We start from the raw sequence: 25,137 nt of genomic DNA, 5'->3' as shown, positions 1-25,137 counted from the left end.
CTTGAGCATTGTTATTTCCTTCTTTTTTTTCGCCAAAAGAAACTAGTGTATGCAGTAGTATGTCCAAGTCGAAACAAAGTGTATGATGCTGTGAAGAGAACTTTCCCTGAGCAGGGGAAGGTTACTGGATGTGGCAGGAGTTTTTTTTTTTTTCCCCCATCGTCCAAGCAATGACCAAGTACGCCGGGTTGAATTTCTTTAAGCTTGTTTCAAGTACGAGGAAACCACACCTTTCTGGTGTACCAGTCATGAAAGAGATATTTTGGAATCTAATCCAGTTTTAATTGTCCTCGTTTGAACGTAAATTAAATTCTACCCCGAAGAGGTAATATTTTCGTCGAATAAAATAGGCTCAAAGTGCTTGAGTAGTTGAGTGTGACTACATTAAAGAAAATTAAAATACTCGGTGCTTGAGTGACAATAAGCTTGTGATCTGATGAAGAGATCAAGAAATTATCTATCCTCCAGAAGTAACGATGTCATGTATCGAACTGATGTTATATAATCGAACCATTGAAAGTTCGCAGAAAAGCCAGGGGAAAGGGTAAGTGCTTGAAGAAAGAATGAAAGCTCTCAAGCTTGTTAATTATTTGTCGGAATCAAATAGGAGCCAAAACTTAGAGCTTTAATTAAGATCCAAAGCACTATTAGACTTACGCATTTGGCGTGGGAGAAGCCAGTCATCAAACACCAGAAAAGAAAACGATGACTGTCAGTAAATTGAGATCAATTAACTTAGATTATGTAGCATACATATCTCTTCCATGCCCACTCCCAAATCCACCACACTTCCTCGCAAAGAAAATTGCAGCAAAGATCAATCTTCCGCCTATATAATTGACTTCAGTTGTCAGGAACAATTGGTTGATTCTCCATCTCACTTCCAATCATTCTGTTGCGCCACCGTTGCAGAATGAACATTGGGGTCATGGAAGGGAAAGGAGAAATTGGATAGTGAGAACTGAGCCAACACTTATGTGTGAGAGACCCCTGCTATACCACTGGACTCTATTGAATGTAATGATTATCCACTCCACTAAATAAATATGAACCTGTTGCAGAGCTACACAGACAGATGAAAAACTTTCAATTCCTATGCAAATGTGCAATCGATACGTATACCACTCTTATCGGGTAGCAGCTTCTTCATATAATATTTTGATCTACGGGCGAGATTGATCGTTTTCCTTCTTTGCTCTGGTATATGATCTATGGAGCATTCGGAAAAGCCACGCCTCACAAACCTGTGACAAATAAGATATGAATATTGAATCAGCAAATTGCCTGTCTTTTCTATGTATATTTATTCAAGAACAAATAGTCACAGATATTAGGTCAACATCTTCTGTTGAAATTTGAAAGATGGAAGATATCTCCATTTCATTCAATCAACGTTTCCAGGAAATTCCTGTTAACTGTAATCCTAATAAATATACATATACCAAAGCAGAGAAAAAGCATTAGTCAGATTTCTCTTCGTGTCCAGTTCATTTTTAAGCAACATGTGGACATAGAACATTTGAATAATCAAACATTTACAGAAAATATTGGAGATCTTGTAGATAAAACATTGGAATATTGTAGTCTGTAGACTAGTTTAAAAAATTAAAGAGGTGGTTACACACTTATGGAAAAGTTGAGGAAGCTGAATATGATTCAGTTTCATTTATTGAAGAAAAATTCATTATCTAAGTCTTGCAACTACAAACCCTGTATATAAAGAGAAGAATATAATACAATGAAGAACTTTGATCAATAACTTAATTGATGCAAAAGGAGGTAAACAGAATTAAAAAAATTCACGCTTTATGGATTAGCAGGCTGGGACTGATCTTTGGAATATAAACTGCATAATATATGAATATCATGACCAATAAGCTCGCTGAGTTGAAGAACCCTTAAATGCCTTGACAACTCTAAGGCTCTAAGCATTCAAAGCAAATCAAATTACAGCCAGCTATCTTCTTCTTCTCTTGGTCTGACTTCCATTAGCTTTTTGTATCAATCAAGTGTTCATGTTCTTTCATTTTTATGATTGCCGCGGTCTTGTTTTAACAACACTGTCACTATCCTCTAATTTAAACAATGAACTCTGTAGTTTATATTTTTTTTTTCATCTTAGAGCCATACAACTTTTTCCTTCTCAGACAATGAATAACAGACAACTAATGTCTGAAAGAGATGCGACATTTAAGCACACTTTACAGGGACTCAACAAGAATCCATGAAGTAGCCAAAACAATCAGGTTTATTTTTTTTTACTTCCGAGCAAAAAAGAACAAGGAATATAGGAGATATGCTAAATGTATCAAAAGTCCCAAGTGGTGTATAGGTGCCTAACACACATGTTGCCCTGTTTAAAGTGACCATGCATCCTAAATCAGTAACAGTAGAGTGAGTCCAAACAATTATGTGTAGTGCATCAAAAGCAATAGTAACATTTTTTTGTTCTTTTTGAATGTCTGTCTTATCAAAAGTACCCGTGATGGTGTTTGAATCTATTTTTCTTACTTGTTTAGACGTCAAACATACTCAAATTCAGCTTCAATATCACAAATTTGTTTAACTACATTACTCTGAGCTGTCTTTTGGGCCATTGCCAATTAGTTAAGTCGGTTCAAAGTTCCAATTGGACAAACTATGTGCACTTGCTCAATTGGAAGTAGAATGTATGACACTACCTGTAAACCAGTGAATGCCATGGGAATAAAAGGTAGAAAGGTGAAAGGAGAGTACCAATCAGCTGTGCGAGTAGTTAGTAGGAAAAGCATTTGCAATCCAAGGGAAGATGCCTTCTTTTCAATATAATCTGTAAAAATTTTGGAATACAAAGTTATTGGTAAATATGGTAACAAGCTCAGCAATATAAAACGTCCGACACAAATTGTTTCTTCCCAAAAATAATTCTTCGAAAAGCTATTTTGACAAAAGTGTTTCTCAAAATAAACAGTTTTTAGAAGCTTGGCCGAAAAAGCTAATAATCTGGTAATCAAGTCGATTCCATGGTTATAAGTTCATAACCTAATGTTCCCTGGCACCCGTCTTTGGAACATATTCTTAGGTGGCCGATAATATGGAACAATGAAAACACTTAGATTTGTTCACCATATCTTAATACGCTTATCCAAGCATATAATGAAACATGGAAAACCAACAAGTATACCCACTTAAAAGTGACTGTTTTTTGTTACAGGCTTATCAAGTATTTAAAAGCTCTTATGGAATCGTGCTTGCAATTCCAATAAGGACTAAATAGGATAACTAAAATGTCCTCAAAGCTGCTCATATGCATTCAATGTGCAAGAACAAATGGTTCTATTATGAGAAAAGAGTCATCATACCGAGTATCTTGTCTCCCTGTCCTTGGCCACGACAATCAGGAGAAACAGCAATAGCAGCAACCTCCCCGCATTTTTCTTCAAAGTAAGGAAAGAGAGCCGCACAAGCTATAATGTGGCCCTCTCTCTCCACAATAATGAATGAGTGCAGCGCTTTCGCTAGCTAGAACAAGTTAAATAATGAAAGATTATGGTAAAAGAAGAACACAAGCCAACAAAAACAAAACAGAAGCTGACTAGATAAAATCTGAGTAATGACAAGCAAAAGTTGTAACCTCTTCCTCAGTCCTCCTGATCAATGTTCCAGACTCTTCTAGCGGTTGTAACAACTGCTTTATTCCAGGAATATCTGACACCCTCGCCATCCGTGCTCCTTCGTAAAGATCGCTGAGCCACAGATTCATGCACCCGTTAGCTGACGGGACGAACACAAATATAAACTAGGTATGTCCAAAGATTAAGATAATGATCTGGCAAGAAAAAATGTGTTCATTCTAATATTGGGTGACCTGGTCCCTCATTTTGCATCACAAACTTCTGTCGTATGAAGTGCTTTGGAAACTTTTGGAAGGTATTGATAGTCAAAAGTCATGATAACATCTTGGTTCTCACTGGTCTTGCAGTTCTAAGAACAGTGCAGATCCAAAGTAAAAGTAGGTTAAGGTATCGTTTGGCAAGCTATGAAGCTGGTCCCCCTCCCCCACCCACCCAAAAAAAAACCTTTTTTTTCCTGAAATGGAGAGCTGGCTAAACATTCCATTAACATCTGAACCTATTCATCTTTTAATTTAATTTAATTTTTTTGGATAACTGCGGTGTTCAGGCCAACTTGCACGCACCTCGATTAATTTCACAGGATACCCACCACCTCCCACCAGCAACAGGTACCAAGTAACTCTATCCACCAAGACTAGGAGGGATGGGAAGAATCACCTAGTGTTTTTTGTCTCTGTTGGAATTTGAACTTGAGACCTCATGGTTCTCAACCCACTTCATTGACCACTAAGCCACACCCTTGGGTGTTATTTATACGGGCATATATCTGGTGACGGGATCTTTAAGTTGCATAGAAATTTCTGAAGAGTATAAGTGGCCAGATTGGATTGAACCATAGCACAATAAAAATATATTCCCACTAAGCTTCCAACGCACGGTACTTTAAGCACTAAAATGTAGGATGCTTAATTTGACCCAAGACATATAGCTGGTTAAACATCTCAATAACTTCTGAATTGTTTCATTGATAACTTCTAATATCCGTACTGCTCATTAGTTATCTGATATTTTAAGTTACATGAGAAAAATTGGACCAAATAATAGCATGATTATTATACATCCCCGCTATGCTTCCACCCTCGTATTTAAGCGTGAAAGCAAAGGAGGTTTAGTCTGACACATCCAGGACTCTATCTGATCAGCTTATTCAGGTAGTGATCCAAATTTGTCAATTCCAAATTAACAGATCTCGAAACAGTAATCACAACTAATATTCTTCAGAATGTTCATACCTAGCAACCATTGTCCCAACTCCATCTCTTTGGAACAATTCCTTTAGTAAAACTCCACCAATAGTGCCATCCAGCAGGTGCACTCTTTGAACACCTCCCTGATGGAAATGGGAATATATAATATGAATTGAGTTTCGACAAGAAAAAGATATCACGCTAATAAGTGAAGTGACAATATTCCAGAGAATGAAATTTTCCACGTTTAAAGCAACTGAGATGGAAGACTACTGGGAGAGTGGATATTTAAGATGAACTGCACAATGTTAAACACTAATGTAAAATACAAAGAGTTGTCTATTCATGAAATGCACATATCTCTACTGCAAAGGCTTATCATAAGAAATTTAATAAAAGTACAAGAGAATCTGTAATCTTCCATAGTATCTTCTAGATTCATCAGTAACAGGTTATGATTAGGAGGACCAAGCATGGTAAAAGAATAATTCAAACGACTACTACCTACTGAAAACATAGTGTTTTTGGGAACTTACTCGGCAAACAAAAGCAGCAGCAGCTAATTCTGAGAGATAACCATTTGACCGACTTAGTTTCTCTTGTCCTCCAATTGCAAAACCTTGTTCACTAGACCAAAGCCCATTACCATTGTCAAAACCAATGCCATTCTGAAATGTAGGATTGTATCTTCGGCTATAACCATTGCCATTTTGGGAAGGGAGCGATCCGTTGTAACCATTGTAACCTAAACGATTGAAGTCCTCCTGACTAACAGCTTTTACATAATTAGCAGCAGTCTCACTTTGCTCAGCTCGTTTGCGGACCAGCATATCAGCATCTTGAAGAGTTAAGAAACGAATCAGACGGCTAGACTCATCAAGAATTGGGCCGTCTATAATACAAATTAGTTTTTCTGCTCCTAGAGCCAAGGCACAAGCTGTCGCAACTTCATATGTGCTTCAATTCCGAAATAAAGCATTTCATCAGTCTTAACAACTCGCACCAAAATAAAAAAGGGAAGAGAAACTGCAGTTGCATGAACAACAGAACAAGTGACTGCGTTTAAATTCTAAACTGAAAACTACTTAGTCTGATCAATCAGAAATTGCTTACTACATATTCATTATAAACCTAAGCCATCTTCCAATGGCATAACGAATCATCTGATCTCTCTGCAAGATATAAGTGAATGATGCATGACTTTGAAGTAACATCAAACTGACCACTGACCAGATGAGTTAATCTGGCTTCAGACAAGCGTTGTGTAGTAAGTTTTTTTTCCTCTTATCAAGTGCATTTTTGTAGTATGTTGAAGTCATCAACTAAGTTAACCTTCAACGAAATGAACACTATCAGTGCCACCCTTCGAATAGATGAAAGTTTATCTGTCCTATACATATTCATATATAGGAAAAGACTACTAAATTGTATAGAAGGAATAAAGCATAGAGTATAAGGTTAAAAGTGTACTTTCCTTGTGAACTTTCTCGATTTCTTTAATTCTATCTAAATGCACATTGATCATCAGAGATCTTAATATCGAACTTTAAGCTTTGCAACTTGCAAGTGAATGAGTTTCACAAAATCCCTTGAGTACTTGTCAAACAGTTAAGCAGTAAGAAAGTGATTTTACATAAGTTCGATTGAAAGAGGTGCTGGAAGAATATGACTAAGCTTTAGTATCTAGCTGCCTGAACTGCATTTATCATTCGCTGGTAACAAATTAGGTAAAACATGATCCAGCACCAGTTTATGCAAAACAACAACAAAAATACCTATCAAAAGTCATATAGCATACTTGCAGTTTAATACTTCTCCAGAGCTGGAATAGCCAAGATTGCTCAATAGCACAATGGAATCCTGATCAAGCCTCTCACGAATTCGAGAAACATCTATCTTCTTTACTTCACCAGTTGAAGCATAATCGATTCCTTCGACAACTCCTCTTTTCTGCCAGCAAAATGAAATGAAATCACCATTTCAGTGGAAGACATACGATAAATAAAACTGAAACCCAAAAATGATTATACATCCAGTAAAGTAACAAGGTGGCACTTAATGTAGATTTTGGAAAGAATACAAAAATGAACAGAAGAACAGGTAGGGAGAGTCAAATTTGCACCTTTGCTGATAGAAAATTACCACCGGCGACGCCAACACTATCATGCCAGCGACTATTTTCTCCGTGCCGGCGGATACCAGTCAATGAAGGGCCAGGTGATAACTTTGCCTCTATCAAAAGACGAATTCTTCCAGATGTATCCATAGCTGCCTCGAGTGAATCGGTGTCTGTAATTCTGTAGCGGCCTACATACTTGGCCTCACTTCCTGTTAAAAAGAAGAAACCAAATCCCTTGCTTCTTAGAATATTCTTGTAAGAAGATGCATAACATCAGTGGGGGCACCTTGGTGCAGAAAGCATCGCGTGTTAACAGGGTCCGGGGGAAGGGTCAGTATCTAGAACAAAAGCAACAATTCTTAAGAAAAAGATATAGTTGTCACAAATAAAAGATTAAGCCTTGTAACATTCAAGACTTTTATTCTGAAATAGAAATGATGCATACACCATTGTCTTAAGAAGAAACAGAGTGCATGCATAATCACTGCACTTTTCCTAATCAAAACTGATTCATTAGAATCTTTAGAAAAAGATCAACTAATCTGAGACAATTTGAGAATGAAAGCTAAAATCCCTAACAAAAGAGAACCTTCCCTAAGATTCCTAACAAAAGAGAACCTTCAGTTTAGAAATCATAAGTTTTGATATATAAGGTTTCTACATGATGCTAAAACTGTTAGCAGCATGAGGAATAACATATTTGTTTCAAACAGTAATGCCAAATATCTGCTCAGTATCAGAAATAGAGAGAAAACATTGCCATTGACCATAAACAAGAAATATCAAAATAAAGGCTTAATACATGGACAGCCCCCTAAAATTTGCCAGCAAATTCCATTTAGACACTTCTGAAAATATTCTCGACGTCTATTAGGTAGCTAAGTTAACCAAATAAAATATGGCATCTCCTTTAAGTATACACATCAGCCTCAATTGGAATAGGCTTGAGGTATTACGGGTTATTGAGGCAAATGCATATAATTAAAGAAGGTGACATATTTTAAGTGTTTTAACTCATTTACGTAATGGACGCTTGAGAACACACGCAAAAAAAATTTGAGCCGAAAGTATGTAATAGGAACACATTACTATGTGTTCAGGTGGAATAAGCCTTAGATCGAGTGTCTAAATGGTATTTGCTAGTAAGTTTAAGGGGCTGTCTATGTATTTAGCCATAACAAAAAAAAAAAAAAATGAGAATTTCACTCACCCCTTTCAGCAAGAAGCCGGTCAATCTGAACATGAGTTCCTGGTACAAGAACAAATTTGATTCCCAGACCATGAAGTAGGGAAATGTCCTGCAATAATTTCACAAAAAAAAGATTATATAAAGCCAACAGACAACTATGAAAACTAAAATGAAATTAAGGAACAAGAAAAACAATAAAATGGGGGAACATGCCATGAGAAGATGATCCAAATGAGGGCTATCAACAATTTCAGCTGAGATTAAAACAACAAACGTGCTTCCTCGATGTGCAAGAAAATACGGCCATGCTTCTCTGAAAAACCCAACAAATAAATCGTCTTTAACAGCACTACTCACTTCAAAACTCACATCATCTGTTTCCCCCAAAACCTTACACCTAAATGACCTACACCACAATTTTTTCCCATGATTAACTTTAAAAGGTGAAAACTTTAACGAATTAGAACCAGTTAATCCACGCTGTGAATAATTTGGAACTTGAGGAGTCGAAATAGTATTGCTGCCACACAAAATCTTTAACTGGCATTGTTCTATTGGAATTTGAGGCAAAGCAGCCATATGAGTGCTTAGGTTTGAGGTTTTACTTTGGGGTTTGCTGGAGTTAAAGAATTTGTTGTTGTAGCAAGTGCTTTTGAAGGGGAAAGTGAGAACGGACTTGAACCGCTAACTAACGACTCGCCACGTAATTTAATAGTAGGTTTGACTGGTCATTTGTTAAAAAAAAATACTAATAACTTTGGCTGCAAGTCCGAAACCCTATTTTTTTGATCAGATCTAACATTCCAAAACATCAAATCAAATAAATGAGAAAAATAAGGAATAACAACAAAATGGACACTGTTTGAAATAAATGATCACAATGTCTACTACTCTTATATGGCAACAAATTGTTGCAAGTAAAAGGCACGTTTCAAAACTTTTGTTCACGTTTTCTTTTCCTTCCACCTACCAACAAGGAGGTGAAATCATTTTTCATGCCACCTTAGGATAGTAATAGCCCAATAAAAATTACAGTTCATCAGTGATAAGAAGCTGCAAATCAGACCAAACTGATCAGAGTGGGTTTATGTATTATCTCATTCAATTAGCATTGGGTTCCAAGAAATATGCTCAATAATATATGTAACAAGATATCCATTGGCATATTTTTCAAATGTTACTGCCCTCAAGACTTTTTGTAGTTGTCCTCCTACGGGCGACGGACCTTTGCCCTCTCTCCATTTCCACTATAAGAAGGAAAAAGAAAGAATTTTTCAACTTGAATATGAATATGAACTACGACAAGGAAAACCAATCAAGCAGTATTTTTCTTTTTTAAACTTAAGGAGAGAGAGGAGGACTTTTTAAGAAGGGTTGGGGACCTCGAACGAAACAACACGGCAAAATGATGAATGAACGGGAGGCATGCATATTCAAATACGTGCTTTTGAATTGTTTTTATTTAGTTTACTTCAAAATTTTGTAAAAAATTGAAATGCTATTTATGATCAAATTCATGAAATGCTAATGACTTGCAATCGTAGAGACGGTTTAGTTTCTGTGACTGGGGCTTTAAAAATAGAATAGAGTTGAGAGAAACTTTTATATATCTATACATCTATATCTATATAAATATATAAAAGCAAGACATAAGACCGGTGATGTGACACTCTCCTAGACTAGGATTTCGATTTATCTTTATTCTCAAATTTTTAAAGAGGGTTGTATCGGGTCAGCCGAAGATTAGGTGGGACGCTTTGAATAAGGACAATGCCCAGGAGTTGCGGGAGCGGTTGAGGGCGTTGGGAGCCTGGAGGAGTAGCGGGGATGCGAGTAGTATGTGGACTATGACGGCTGCTAACATCAGGGAAGCGACGAGAGGTGCTAGGGGTCTCGAAATGGTTACTCTGTACAGACACGAGGGGACCGGTGGTGGAACGGAGAAGTAACAAGGTAAAGTGGAAGTAAAGAAAGCGGCGTATCTAAAGCGAGAGAGCACGGACGAGCGAAAGAGGACTAACGGGGAGGAACATGTAAGAAGAAGGCGAGGAAGGAGGCGAAGTTAGCGGTTATGGCGGCTAAGGCCATTTAACTTTTGGACAACTTTGTGAAGATTTGGGGGGAAAAGGCGGGGACAAGAAGTTGTACAGGCTAGCCAGAGTGAGGGAGAGGAAGGTTCGGGACCTGGATCAAGTGAAGTGTATCAAAGACGAGGGAGGGGAAGTTTTAGTGGAGGATGCCCTTATAGACGCAGATGGCAGTCCTACTTTCATAAACTCCTGAATGAAAAGGGGGACCGGAACATCGTTTTAGGCGAATTGGAGCCCTCTGAGAGGATCCGCGATTTTGGATATTGCAGGCGGGTCAACGTTGAAGAGGTCGAGGGGGTTATGCGGAAGATGAGCAGGGGGAGAGCGACCGGGCCAGATAAAATGCGGGTAGGGGAGGCTTGGAGTGGCTTACGCGGTTGTTGAATGTTATTTTTAGGACGGCGGAGATGCCTGAAGAGTGGAGATGGAGCACCATGATCCCGTTGTATAAAAACAAGGGGGATATTCAGAACTGCAACAACTATAGGGGTATCAAGCTGTTGAGCCATACGATGAAAGTTTGGGATAGAGTGGTGGAAACGAGGATGAGGAAGTTAGTTTCTGTTTCGGAGAACCAGTTCGGATTCATGCTGGGGCGTTCGACTATAGAAGCCATTCATCTTGTGAAAAGGTTGGTGGAGCAGTATAGGGATAAGAAGACTAACTTGCACATGGTGTTTGTCGACCTTAAGAAGGCTTACAACAAAGTCTCAAGAGAGGTGCTGTGGAGATGTCTGGAAGCTAGAGGTGTTCCTGTAGCATACATTAGAGCGATTAAGGACATGTATGATAGAGCCAAGACCCGGGTGAGGACGGTTGGAGGTGACTCGGAACACTTTCCGGTCACGATGGGCTGCGCCGGGGTCGGCTAGCCCGTTTTGTTTGCTGTGGCAAGCCACATTCAAGGAGAGGTACCATGGTGTATGTTGTTTGCAGATGACATTGTGCTTATTGACGAGTCGCGGAGCGGTGTTAACGCGAGACTGGAGGTTTGGCGATAGACTCTGGAGTCGAAGGGTTTCAAGTTGAGCAGGACTAAGACAGAGTACTTAGAGTGCAAGTTCAGTGATGGGATTCAAGTAGAGGACGAGGACGTTCAGTGATGGGAGTCAAGTAGAGGACGAGGACGTTCAGTGATGGGAGTCAAATAGAGGACGAGGACGTGCAACTGGATACTCAGATCATCCCGAAGAAAGAAAGTTTCAAGTACCTGGGGTTGATCATCTAAGGGACTGGCGAGATTGACGACGATGTCACACATCGTATTGGAGCAGGATGAATGAAATAGAAGCTCGCATCGAGAGTGTTGTGCGATAAGAAGGTGCCGCCTATTCTAAAGAGAAAGTTCTACAAAGCGGTGCTTAGACCGACTATGTTGTATGGGACGGAATGCTGGCCAGTTAAGAAAGCGCATGTCCAGAAGATGAAGGTGGCTAAGATGCGGATGCTGAGATGGATGTGCGGGTATACCAGGAGAGACAGGATTCGGAATGAAGTGATTCGGGATAAGGTCGGTGTGACCCCTGTGGTGGATAAGATGCGGGAAAGGAGGTTGAGGTGGTTCGGCCATGTGCAGAGGAGATACGCTGATGCGCCAGTGAGGAGGTGTGCGAGGATGGCAGTGGTGGGCCTGAAGAGAGGGAAGGGTAGGCCAAGAGGCTGGGAGAGGTGATTCGGCGGGACATGGCGTTACTCCAGCTTACCGAGGACATGACCGATGATAGGAGGGGGTGGAGGTCGAGTATCAGGGTAGAGGGCTAGTGGGGGTCGCGCGGTTTCCTTTCTCATATTAGGAGTATTTTATTCTGCTTCTATGTGTTGGTCTTGCCAATCTTTGCTGTTTTATAATGACTTCGTTGCTTTGCTATTTCTCATTTTCGCATTGTTTTAATTTGCTTGTCCGTATCTGAGTCTTTTCCCTTGTTTTTCTTGTTTTCTTTTGAGCCGAGGGTCTTTCGGAAACAGCCTCCCTACCTTCCAAGGTGGGGGTAAGGTCTGCGTACACTTTACCCTCCCACCCCCACATTGTGGGATTCAACTGGGTATGTTGTTGTTGTTGTTGGTTTATCCTATTTTTAGTTGTATTAATTAAACGGTAAAAAAATGAATTGATATGTCTGTTCGGAATAGTTGTTTTCACGTTTTCAAACGTTGCCTTCTAAATAGTAAGCAGTAGTGTCAAATTTTTTATTTTCTCATCAGTCATTAGTACCGTTTAAAACTTCTGTTGACAACCTTTTTTTTTTTTTTTTTAATTGCATCAGTTACTTGATTAATCTATTTCCTCATTATTATCATGTACTGTTATTTGGAATTTCAAAATCGCTCAACTTTCCCTTCTTCTGAGTTTAATTTTCTTCCTCATTAAATCATATACACTCTTGCGCTGTTAGTCTTTTCTCATGACCCTTTTTCAATTATTAATCATCTTCATTCCTTTTCCCCCATCTTCTTCTATACACAGATCTTCAGTTTTTTCCTTCGTTTATTCATACTTTTATGTGATTGTTTGCATAGGCAAACAAATATTTCACATGTTAATCTAGATTCATTCTTGCATTTGGTTTAAAAATTCTGACATTTTTGTAGTAGAATAGTTGTTATTAAACAAATTTTATAAACATATGCTAACATATACTTGATTGTTTTTCAGGTTTCAAAGGCAAAGATTATAGGCTGAAATTTGGGCACTTTAAAAAAAGAGGATGAGACTACAAAAGAAGGTGAGATTGAGATGCTCCGAATTTAAACGTCATAAATGTGTAAATTTATACGAGATAATGTAATGTGCATATTTTTTCAGAATTTGTTATAACAACAAATTAGAAGATGAAAAAGGAGTTTATCTTAATGATGGAGGAACTAGGAGAAGTGAAAGAAGTAAAAACGGAAAGAGAAAGAGAAATAAATAGGAAAAAAAATATTACTTACTTACTTTATCCTTTTTGGTCTAATCTGTCAAAACTTTTTGATTTTTGTGTCTTCTTCCTTTTTTCCGTTTCTTAAATTTACTCCCTCTCCTTATTCTTTCTTTCTTGGTTTATTTTCCAATTCTATTTTCTTTATCATAAATACAAGATACAAAAAAGATGTAAACTTTAGATTTTTCATTATATATATTTATATTAACTACCTAAAATGTAATATTATCTAATTGAGTTTATAAATTCTAATCGTAAAAAAATAAAATAAAATATCTAAACTTGATTATTAATTTGTTTAGTCTATAATACTATAATCTAAAAATGATTAAACTGAGAAAGATGGTAAATTTGTCTAAAGGAGTTGTACATGTTTGGTTGTAAATGCATCGGGTTTCTAGAAAGAAAAAAAATATAATAAAAGATAATTCAAGTATGAAGAATACTGAAATCACCTTCATATTTTTTCTATTAAGAAATTGCTTTCATATCCTCGATTATTTATGAATCACATCATGTACATGTAAACAGCGATAAAAATTAGTAAAACTTCCTTTTATAAATGAATAAATACAAGAAAAATTATGTTCGAAAAAATTATTGATGGTGCTTCAATGGAGAAGTATAATGACACAAAAAGGATATAGAAAATTCAATGGTGGTTTAAAGCTAAAAAAAACTTTTACCGGAAAATGTAGGAAAGTAAAAAAAAAAAAAACCTTCATAGTTTTTCAACGACGATGCCAACACAATTTTATTAAGGATGAACGGATCAAAGTTCTATGATTTATGTGTTTTCATTGAATTAATGTTTGTTATTTTTACCAAAAAAAAATATTTGTTACTAATGGTTGTAGATGTAAAACTATTATAAAAGGATTTTTTAAAAATTTATTAATTTATTTTTATGACTGCAAGAAGCGCGGGCAAATTTTTTAGGAGCTGTTTAGGACAAATTATAGCAAATTTCTTTTGGGGAAAGGTATGTGCAAATACTCAAATAATTTGATCGTATATTAAAGAGACAATTGGGTATAAATAAGAAAGAAGTCTTTTACTACAAAAATGTTTTTGGTACGAACTTTACATAGGACATGCACAAATTAAAGCAAAATAGCTTACGGTTGATACAACTTAGAAGGGAGTAAAGCTTAATATCCATAATACACATCGAAATCAAAATGAAAACAATATTAATTAATTAAAGGGGGTCCTAACGGATCAAGTCGCGTACAAAATTTCGAAAGACTCTTACAACCAAAGTGTAATGATTGTTCGGGCTATTGTTCTATCATGTCCACTACCCTCACTACTATCTTTGAGTTGTTTACTTAAAAGTTAAAACGCACTAGTATTTTCTAAGTCGCATCTTAATATGCCAATCCGTCCCTAATGTCCAGAAGGCATTGAGCAACTATCTATTTAGGGTAGTCCAATAGACATAAATAAAAGCCTAACGTATGTTGCATTAAACTATTAAGAGCAAACATACAAAAGCAAATAAGAACTTAAAACAAAGTAGCAAGTAATAAGAAACTTAAACAATAGCAAGTAATAATTAAGAAACTTAAACAAGTGGCAAGTAATAAGAGGAAGAAAGCCAACTGAAATATGCCTCCAAGTAAGATAATGAATTAGTAACCCATGTAATATATAGCGCAGGCTCCTAAAATATACTAAATCTTCTTGGGCTGATACTTCAAGGTTTGAACTAAACTGAAGCAAGGATAAGTGAAATAAGCATGGCTAATTATTACATAATGGCCACCAGATGACCAAAATAATCACTTCAAAGTTTATATAGTCAAATGGGTCCAAAACAAATGAAAAATCCAAATGGTCCGATACGAGAGACTAAATTCAAACTGTTATTAAGCCAAATAGTCCCAGCAAATGATTCGATTCCAGAAATTGGAGTAAAGGCCAAATGGGCTAAAACACGTATAAGGGGAGACTTGAAATAATACTTGAATATTAAAACCAATTTGAGAAATGAAACAAAAGAAAAGTCTCAGAAGATAGAATAATCTGATTAGTTATATTCATCAGTTAAACATGCTTTACTCAGCCAAATAAATGCCGATTGTTGCTAACATGTTCCGAGGTGTAGCGAAGAAAATAGGATAATTAACTAGATTAACAGCCAAATTAAATGTAAACTCAAAATAACCCTATTTTTTAGAAACCATTCAACTTTAACTTTTCTAAGTCCTTGAATAACTTTTCTTTGCAAAAAATAAACCTATGTTTTCTCTATCACTCAAACAATCTTCCATCCTTTAATTTAGGGATTTATTTTTCATTACGCATATGCCATATTTCTCTTTAAATCACACTTCTCACTTCACCCATTTCCTACAATCTCTCTCTCTCTTTGATAATTTGTGTCACTGTCGCTAACCTCCAGTCGTATTTTCATATTTTCTGCCTTACTGATTTTAATTGTACGAAGATGAAGAAGACGAAGAAAAAATGGAAGATTGGCGATTTTGTCCATCAAGATTTGTCTGTCTTTCTTCACTGTCGTTCGTTATATAATCACTGTATAAAATATATACTTTAAGGCAAGATGAGAGACAGAGAAAATAAGTCATTTATGCATTGTGTAATTCCTGTATAATCAGTGTGTGTGTGTATTTAGTGTATATATACATTATATACTGATTTATACATGCAATTGTTGAAGTCATTTATACGTTGTGTAATTCATATATAATCATTGTATAATATGTATATAATTAGTGTGTAGACATTATGTACTGATTATACATTGTATATTAATTATACATTTATTATACACATAATTTTTTTGAATTTTTGGTGAAGATGTGGTAAAAAAAAAAAACTGCGTTCTATCACCTTAAGTTTTTTCAACGTTGGGAACAAATCTTTTGAAGATATGAATTAAGTAATTGTTGGAGAAAATTTACGAATTAATTTTCTTGGAGATAATGTAGGAAACCTCCCTGATTATAGCTACAGTCTTAGAGGGAGTGTTTTATTTTTCCATTTTTTTTACTTGCTGGCTTATATAATTTATGGCTGAAGTTTGTAAGGTCAACTAAAAGTAAACTTTACTACTAGGCTCGGCTATTTGTGCTTTTATCCCAAGAAAATAATCAATAGCAAAAGTGTCTTAAGGCGCTCTTGTTCTCCGTGTGCAAAAAAATAGGTGATGAACCAATGGACGACAAGGGTGGCTCAGGGGGAGATTAGTGTAGCCTTGCTTCAGGCCCTAAAAATTTGAGGCCTTAATTTATTAATTAATAGTGAGTTTTATAAATAAATAAAAATTGCTATTCTCAGGAAAAAGTAAAAAACCTTAATAAAGAAGAAATAACGAAAATATGTATATTTTTATAGTAGAAATATTTTAGAATTTTGAATTAAACTACTCTAGTCTTCATATTCAATAAATAAAATTCCATACGTCACCATCCAATGGATTGTATTGCAAACACATGACTGACATCTTGTTAGTTTGAATTAATTCTTTGGATTATAAATTACAGCAATAATATTGATACATACGGAGAGCTTTAGGGGGCCTATCTATACTAGGACTATTCATCTTTTAGAAATTTCATTTTCAGAGAAGCTGAGGCTCGTGTTACATTTTCTTAACGTCTATTAGTAGTAGAACATAGGAATAGACGTGTCCCACTCGCCTCAATATCGATGAAGGATCAAAATGCATCATTATTATGTTCAAAGGTTGATATTTCCTTTTTTTCCATTTTGAATCACTTACGTTACTTTTATTATGTTCAACAATTTTCAGTTGTTTGATCATTAATTCCGTCTCCCAATTTAATTAGACAATTTAGATGGGCCACCACAACACCAAAGAGCCACCACGACAGAGCCTCACAGCCTTGTGTACCTACAACCCGCAGAAGGGGTTGATGGCTATCTTTTTGAAGATCTGGAGAACTTCGCCAAAAACTATATAGAGAGTTAGTGTTCTTCTAGGCTACCATCCAATAGAGTACCCCAAGAACCCCTTCAAAACAATAGAGTACCTTCAAAACTCACTATTTGGGCTAGAATTTTTTATCCTAGCTTGTTTATATGTAGCTTGGGATTTTATACGTGGGTTAAGGATGGACCATCTATAAGAACAGATGGTGACCTTAACCATATAGTTAAATCAGTCGTTACTAGGTATGCGAAAATGTATTTGTCAGAGAAATATACAAAGGTAAGATGATTAGTTGTTTGTTTGCTTAAACTAGGTCTTAGGCACTTGTAGCCTGTTTGGCATTAGTTCAGTACTGCGTTATGCCTAGCTGACAGTTTTTATATGGCAAAAAAAAAAAAAAAAAAATTCTCTGTGATTTTTGGTTTTAATTTTTCTTTTCTTTTCGCGGAGATGCTTTTCCTCCAACCAAGTCACATTCAATAGATTTATGGTCCAAGTAAATCTAATTTTACCCCACTAAATCATTCTGTAAGATGCTTCAATAGATTTCACCAAAGGGGTGATGACGTATTTCTTGATCGTATAATCCTAAGCATTAATTTTTGGAGGAAAATGAGATGGGATGGAAATGAAGAAGAAGAAAAGAGAAGTTCCTCTAGAAATGAAGGGATGTAACCGTATTAAACTGGCTGTTTAATCTCACAAGGAACTTCAAGGTGGTCGATGCAACATATTCTTTTAATGGAAGACGCAAATAGAGAGAATTAAGGAAAGGACCGATAAGATGCCTTCAAAATAGATGCGGAGATGTTGAAGTTGATTTGTCTTGGTTGTTGACAAATTACAATGCATAATATATGTTTTACATAATTTTTTATTATTTAATCATAATAATTATAGATCACATGTTATTTAATTATATTAAATTCCTATTGTTTAAAACCCTTTTATCATATAACTAAAGTATGCACTAGAACTAGAAATTTTGAAACGACATTACACTTTCGAAATTAAAATTACCATCACCCACCAAAAAGCATCAACAAATGCTTTGAACAGATCGCTAAAGAGTTGTGGGACCCGTCCAATTTTTTTGATCAGGAACAGCGAGGACTTTTACAACAAAGTGCCAGTATTTTCTCATCCTCTCAGTATTGTCTACATAATGATGAACTGTTGGAAGTTCTAAATAACTTCGGCCAAAACCTTCGTTTTTAGTGTAGCAGCATATAGTTGGGATAACAATGGAAGTCTTAACCCAGTAGTTATGTCAGCAGCTACATAGTATATGAAAAAGTAATTGTAAGAGAATTTTGACAGTTAAATGGTGATACATCATATAATAAACTCCTCTTTAATTAAAGGAATATGTTTAATAGACACGACAAGTTGTTATAAGCTTTCTCTTCATCAAGATATTTGATATCCTTTGCGGCATGTCACATAATATTTAATCCATAGTTTTTATTTTTGAAAGGATTGTTTGGTACTGTTTTCATACTCCCATCAACACCACATATAATTTTTTCTAGATTCTAATTCATTCTTAATTCTTTTGCTTCTCTCATAAAATTTAAAATAATTTTCAAGAACGAACCAGCGAACATGTCATGTCAGTCGAGCGTTCTGATAATTGCATGTGCCTACATAGATTGTGCATAATAATTTTAACGGAAAAGGGTCAAATATACGGGTACTATAAGAAAAGGGCCAAATATAACTTTCGTTATACTTTGGGTTCAAATATACCCCTGTCGTTATACTATTAGATCAAATATACCCCTCCTCCGTTAAAGTTGTCCAAAGTGGACATCCAAGCCTATGTGGTACTGGCATTTGATGAGGTGGATGCCACATGGCATTGCCACCTCATCACCCCTAACACCTCTTCTCTATCACTCTTTTCCAACTCCGGTTAGGTTCTCCCCCTTCTTGTTCTTGCGGCTCTTTCTCATTTTTTTTTACAATGAATTGCACTGCTCCCATCGAAAACTCACAGCAAAATGACATACTATTTCAGTTTGCTACACAGACCAAAGTATGCAACCTGCAACCTCATTGGCCCAAAACATTATCTTTTTATCTCTGGTATGCAAACATTCGTTGACAAAAATGATATACATAAACTTTTCCTTTTAATTTCTTTTGCGCGGGGATGGGGATTTTATAATTCAATCAAGCAGATCTGTAGAAAGTTAACAACCAAGAAAATCACCGATTCGAGCGACTACACTAAAACAAATAGATCTATGGAAATCCAATAGATTACACACATGCGAAACAAGACATCAGCTCTGCCTTATTTGGTGGGATTCTCAAATTCAACGCAAATTACACAAGAAAAATAAAACATAAATTGAAAATAAAAATGAAAAAGAGCCGCAAGAACAAGAAGGGGGAGAAATCGATTGAGTTGGAAAAGAGAGATTGGGAAGAGGTGTTAGGGGTGATGAGGTGGCAATGCCACGTGGCATCCATCTCATCAAATGCCAGTGCCACAGAGGCTTGGATGTCCACTTTGGACAACTTTAATGGAGGAGGAAAGATATTTGATCTAATAGTATAACGATAAAAAGATATTTGAACCCAAAGTATAACGAAGGTTCATAGTACAGGGGTATATTTGACCCTTTTCCGTAATTTTAATATATTGATTTAGTAGTTTGAAACTCGAAGTGGACTTGGTCTCCGTAATTGGAAAGTATTAAATGAAGCAACTTTAAAAAGTTTAATGAATATAACTCGGTGAAGATTGGTGAAAAAAGCCCTGATCGACTACCAAAACTTTGTTGATTCGGTGAGTTTAATTTTATTTTATTTAGGTCTGATTCAGAGTCTATGCGACACTATATTCAACGAATTATACTCACTACTCATATGTTGAAATCCAGCAAAATATTATTTTCCTCTTCTTTTCCTTTTAACATATGTGGGGAATTGTTAGAAAAATGATAAATATTGTATATCAAAAGTAAATGTTTAGATTCATCCTCCTGACATTTAGGGTGTCTTTATTATTTCACATAATGACTCATTATTTCTATCCTAGCCATTACTAATTCATGACCATTATGTGGCCATTATAATATTCTTATCAAACATCGCCTCTACATACATATCTTTTCCTCTTGTGATTAGATACTTCAACTTTTATTTATGAGAGATATACCATAACCATAACAAAAAATAAGTACTTTCTTCTCTTTACTATACTGCTAAGTTGTCTACTTTTGTGAAATCGTTGATAGATTCTACCTCTTTGTTTATAGGCTAAATACATAGGGATGCCCTTAAACTTGCAATAATTTTCCTTCCAAGACTAATCTAACTCTTTGCTCCTAACGAAAGACCTAAACTATTAAAAAAGTGTACCAATTTAACACATTTTGCTATATATCATAGTGTGTGTAATACACTATCCCGTAAGAGAGTAAAACTGGAAAGTCTGATTTTTTTTTTATTTTTTTATTTTTTTTAGTTTCAACTTCTATCCTCTTCAGCTATTAACTGCCGCCATGCCCGCCACCATCATAACGTTGAAAATTAACCCCCAAAAGACCAGATCATTTATACCTTTTAGCTCCCTATGCCAATCATCTCCTTGTACCTGAGAATGGAATCCATCTTCTGCAACTTCAACTGTTGTTTGAACTTGTTGATGAAATCATCGGCTTTCGCGTTAACTTCATTGTCTCCATCGCTTGTCTTAGCAGTCCTCTCCTTTGTAGTCGCCGGCTGACGAGCTTCCACAATAGATGCTTCCTCAAAATGCACAAATGGCGATTTCATACGAGCCGATTTCTTCATCTTCGTCGGCAACTTTACCGAAGCTTCACCGGCCGACAAGTTCGTATCTGATCAGGTCCTGCTCACGTGGCGTTCCCTTGACTGATAGTACACTTCATCCAAGCTCTTTAGCTCACCTTCTTCTTCTTCTTCTTCATTTCTTTGTGGATTTGCTGAAATCAAAATGGGTCTCCATATCTTCGATTTTCTGTTCATGGGTGTGTTGGAAAATGTACTGGGTCGATTTATCTGGAAGGCTTTCTTCATGGGTTTGCTCGAAGTGGAATTCTCTTTCTATATTTCTATGTTTTTGTTCATGGGTATGTTGAAAATATACTGGGTTTGTGATTCTCCAAGTGGATTTGCAACGTTCTTGTCCATTTTCCTCCTTTTCTATATAATTTTAAATCAAATTTCACAATCTGCCCGGGAAATGGGTCATGTTGAGGCGGAACATTATTTTGCCCGGGAAATGGGTCATGTTGAAGGCGGAGTTTTCCGTCAGAAAAACACAACAAAGACAGGGTGGGGGTGGGGAGGAAGACGAAGGGAGGGGGAGAAATATTATTTTCCTTTTTCTTTTGCTGCTAATGTGTCATTTTATCATTAGTCACATTACTATGTAAGTGGAAAGTGAATCTCACGCATCTAGCATTTTAACTTGCTGCAAAAATGTGTTAAATTGGTACACTTTTTTAGTAGTTTAGGTGTACAATAAGAACAAGTTAGTTTTAGGTTGTGGAAAGGAAAATTATGATAAGTTTAAGGGTCTCCCTATGCATTCAGCTTTGTTTATATTAGAAGAGCTTGTTGAATTCTAGGTATACATCTATATCGGGTGAAATATTCTTAAGGACAATGCCTTTAACACACCTCAAACTATGATATTTTCTGTGATTTTCAATATTTTCCAACAAAATTCTTTATACCAATTTTCAGGACTGATCAGATATAAATAAATTTGTTTTTTTTAAGTAAAACTTAGTAGGTGCTTGGCCATAGGATTTGGAAGCATGGTTTCATATTTTGATTTCAAATTAGCGTTTTTTTATGAAATTTGTACAAAATGTTAACTTCAACTTCATATCATGATTTCAAATCCTAAATTCTTAAAAAAGTAGGATTTGTGATTCCAAATTGTGATTTCATAATTTTTTTTAAAAATGTAAATCTTGACCCATAAGCTTATATTTTGTACGAAAAGATCCATAAATTGGTATTAAAAATAAAGCAATAAGTTGCAAACTAACCTGATTTCAAATCATGTCCAAACGGGATCTTAGTATTTAAAATAAAGCAATAAGTTGCGAAACTTCTGTGAGAGAAATAGTACGTTTAACAAGTTCTGCCGACACTTATCGTGAACGGCAGAAGGTGACAATCATTATAAATAAAATAGAGAGATGATGCAATGTGTATTCATTGGGCTGAATATTTTTTGATAAATTAAGAAACGAATCGGTCCAATCAGAAATTTTCATCAACGAAGAAAAAAAGAAAATAAAGAAAGATAAGATCACCTCTTTCTGAAATTCTAACCACATATGCAACACAAAATCAAGAGAATAAACACATCTATCAGCGATCTTGGATCTTCTACTATGGTAATGGAGATTCAATACCCCACCTTTCCTATACTTATTGCCTCCCTTTTCTTTGTAATTATAACTGTGAAGCTATGGAAAAAATCCAAGATTCAGGATAAACTGCCTCCAGGTCCTATAAAGCTTCCACTTATTGGGAACTTGCACCAGTTATCTAGCTCATTGCCTCATCATACTTTGAGGGATTTGGCAAAAATATATGGTCCCATTATGCACCTACAACTCGGTCAAGTTTCTGCTGTTATTATATCATCACCACAAATGGCAAAAGAGGTAATGAAGACCCATGACTTAATCTTTGCTAATAGGCCACAACTTCTTTCTGTAGAGATTCTGAGCAACAACAGCCCCAACCTTTCGTTCTCTCCTTATGGGGCTAACTGGAGACAACTTAGAAAAGTATGTGTCTTGGAGCTTCTAAGTGCAAAACGTGTTCAATCAGGGAAGAGGAAGTAGAGGATCTTATTGAAGCAATTACCTTGACACCACCACAAGTTCCTATTGATATCAGTAAAATGATCTTCTCGATGACGAATAACATAACTGCCAGGGCAGCCTTTGGTAAGAAATGCAAGCACAAAGATGAGTTTATTGCAGCTATGAAAACAATTACAGAGCTATCAGGAGGTTTTGATATACCAGATTTATTTCCTTCCTTCAAAATTCTCCACTCATTAAGTGGAGCGAAGACTGCACTTGAGAAAGTACACCAAAAGGTTGATAAAATCTTTGAGGATATAATAGAAGAGCATAAGGCAAATAGGAGAGAGATGAGCAGTAACATGTTGCATAAGGAAGATTTGGTTGATGTGCTACTTAGGGTTCAAGAAAGTGGTGATCTAGAAATTCCCATCTCAAGAAACACTCTCAAATCTGTCATTTTGGTATGTTCTTTTCAACTTTATGAACCCCCCCGCCTTTTTCTCTAAAACAAGCAGTGGACTAGTTATGCATCCAATTAATGGAGAAGTGAACTATGGATAATTCTTAGGTGTTTTAGTTTGCAAAACTTTTTTTTGGAACATCATATTATTGGTTGTCTCAACTTAAGAACTAATCTCAATCCATAAAACATATGCTCACTGAAAGGAAATCATACATGGATCTAGGAATTCATTCATGAAGACTTTATTACTTTACAAAAGAATGCTTGCAAAATTATCCTATTGATGTTCCAAATCTATTTGTTGCCTACTTATCATAGAGCAAACAGAAAATGTTTTATGCATCATGCCTAATTCTAAACAACTGTTGACTAACATCAGCTCAATTTATTTGAACTAAAAGTTTGTCATGGCTGTACACATTCAGGAAATGTTCATAGGGGGAACTGACACATCATCAACTGCTTTAGAGTGGGCCATTTCAGAATTGATGAAGAATCCACAAGTGATGGAAAAGGCACAAGCTGAGGTGAGACAGGTTTTTGAAGGGAAAACTAAAATCACAGAATCAGAAATTCAAAAGCTAGATTATATGAAATTGGTTATCAAAGAGACGCTACGTATGCATCCACCCTTACCTTTGTTACTACCAAGAGAAGCAATAGAAAAATGTGAAATTGGTGGCTATGACATACCCGCCAAAACTAAAGTCATCACCAATGCCTGGGCAATAGATAGACATCCAGAGCACTGGAAAAATGCTGAATGCTTTGAACCAGAAAGATTCCAAGATTCTGCTTTTGATTTCATAGGGACTAATACTGAGTACATACCATTTGGAGCTGGCAGAAGGATATGTCCAGGGACAATATTTGGAATTGCGAATATTGAACTTCCACTTGCCAAATTACTATTTCACTTTGACTGGAAGCTCCCTGATGGAATTGAAGCAAATGATCTTGACATGACAGAGACTTTTGGGGCAACAGCAGGAAGGAAGAATGATTTGTACTTGGTTGCAAAACCTTATATTTCCAAATCCTAAGACTGATGATTGATGCATAAGTATGCACATGAAATAAAGTTTCTTCTATTCTTTTTTTTCTCTCTATTATTTGACACTGTTATTGACTGTGACAAAATTAAAGCAACCCCACTAATACACCTAAGTATTCACATTTCCTAATAATCATAATAGCCCGAAGAGAAACGCCCCTTTGCCAGTCTGCCTACTGAATCCGCCAAATCTAATATCAATAAGATGATAAGTTTTCTATACGAAAATTAATGTTTAAGTAGTTTTTGGAAAATTCTTTGTGTACAAGGCAATGGTACCATTGCTAGTACAAAAGGCATTTACATTTTAATCACATGTACTAGAACTGGGGGAATAAAAACACGCCGTCTCACTTTCTTTATCAACTATGACCAGCTATGGAGATTTAACTGCTGTTCGATGCTAACTATATTTCAATGATGGTTGCAAACGTAGATCAAAAGATTGCTCTAACATGAATTGAACAATCAAACTAGAATACAAAATATTTTATAAAGGTCAAAATAACTTTTAACACCATTTACTTGAAATGAAAAATTTTATTCAACCGAAGGAAGACAAATACTCAAGTTAGTGGAACTGATGGACATAAAACTATCTAACCTTGAAAATATTGAAGCCGAAATAATGCAGCGATATTGCCAAAAGAAGCTCAAAAGAGTACTCGATCCAAACGCAACAAGAATTTGTAGTTTAGCTGATTTGTGAAAGTTGGCAGGGAACTTACAATACTCTCATGAGGTACACAAGCTGGAAAATCAGTA

The 25,137-nt window shown here is 36.1% G+C and overlaps 1 protein-coding gene and 1 pseudogene across 1 annotated transcript; one reads left to right on the top strand and one right to left on the bottom strand.

Moving 5' to 3' along the window:
* Window positions 1-552: 552 nt before the first annotated feature.
* On the bottom strand, window positions 553-8,799 carry LOC132046769 (probable amino-acid acetyltransferase NAGS1, chloroplastic). The gene is made up of 10 exons (XM_059437512.1): window positions 8,323-8,799; window positions 8,131-8,218; window positions 6,924-7,129; window positions 6,600-6,751; window positions 5,338-5,758; window positions 4,847-4,944; window positions 3,614-3,725; window positions 3,342-3,501; window positions 2,737-2,809; window positions 553-1,244 (listed from the first exon to the last, which is right to left on the bottom strand). Exons 1-10 carry the CDS (start codon window positions 8,686-8,688, stop codon window positions 1,094-1,096), a joined length of 1,827 nt encoding a protein of 608 aa, XP_059293495.1. The 5' UTR covers window positions 8,689-8,799; the 3' UTR covers window positions 553-1,093.
* Window positions 8,800-22,257: 13,458 nt separating this feature from the next.
* Window positions 22,258-24,416, top strand: LOC132046768 (desmethyl-deoxy-podophyllotoxin synthase-like; annotated as a pseudogene).
* Window positions 24,417-25,137: the final 721 nt, after the last annotated feature.

This window comes from Lycium ferocissimum, chromosome 2, assembly GCF_029784015.1.
Source record: "Lycium ferocissimum isolate CSIRO_LF1 chromosome 2, AGI_CSIRO_Lferr_CH_V1, whole genome shotgun sequence".
Taxonomy (NCBI): Eukaryota; Viridiplantae; Streptophyta; class Magnoliopsida; order Solanales; family Solanaceae; genus Lycium; species Lycium ferocissimum.
The sequence above is the reverse complement of the archived record's forward strand: the minus strand, read 5'-3'. Positions and strand labels throughout refer to the sequence as shown.

Bases quoted from the DNA above. Each gene is read 5' to 3' on its own strand.
- LOC132046769 (XM_059437512.1), bottom strand. From the start codon at position 8,688: ATGGCTGCTTTGCCTCAAATTCCAATAGAACAATGCCAGTTAAAGATT. The intron at 7,130-8,130 runs GTGAGTGAAATT...TCTTTTTAACAG, and splicing joins CCGGCTTCTTGCTGAAAGGG to GAAGTGAGGCCAAGTATGTA. The intron at 1,245-2,736 runs GTACTCTCCTTT...TATTTGTCACAG, and splicing joins ACTACTCGCACAGCTGATTG to GTTTGTGAGGCGTGGCTTTT.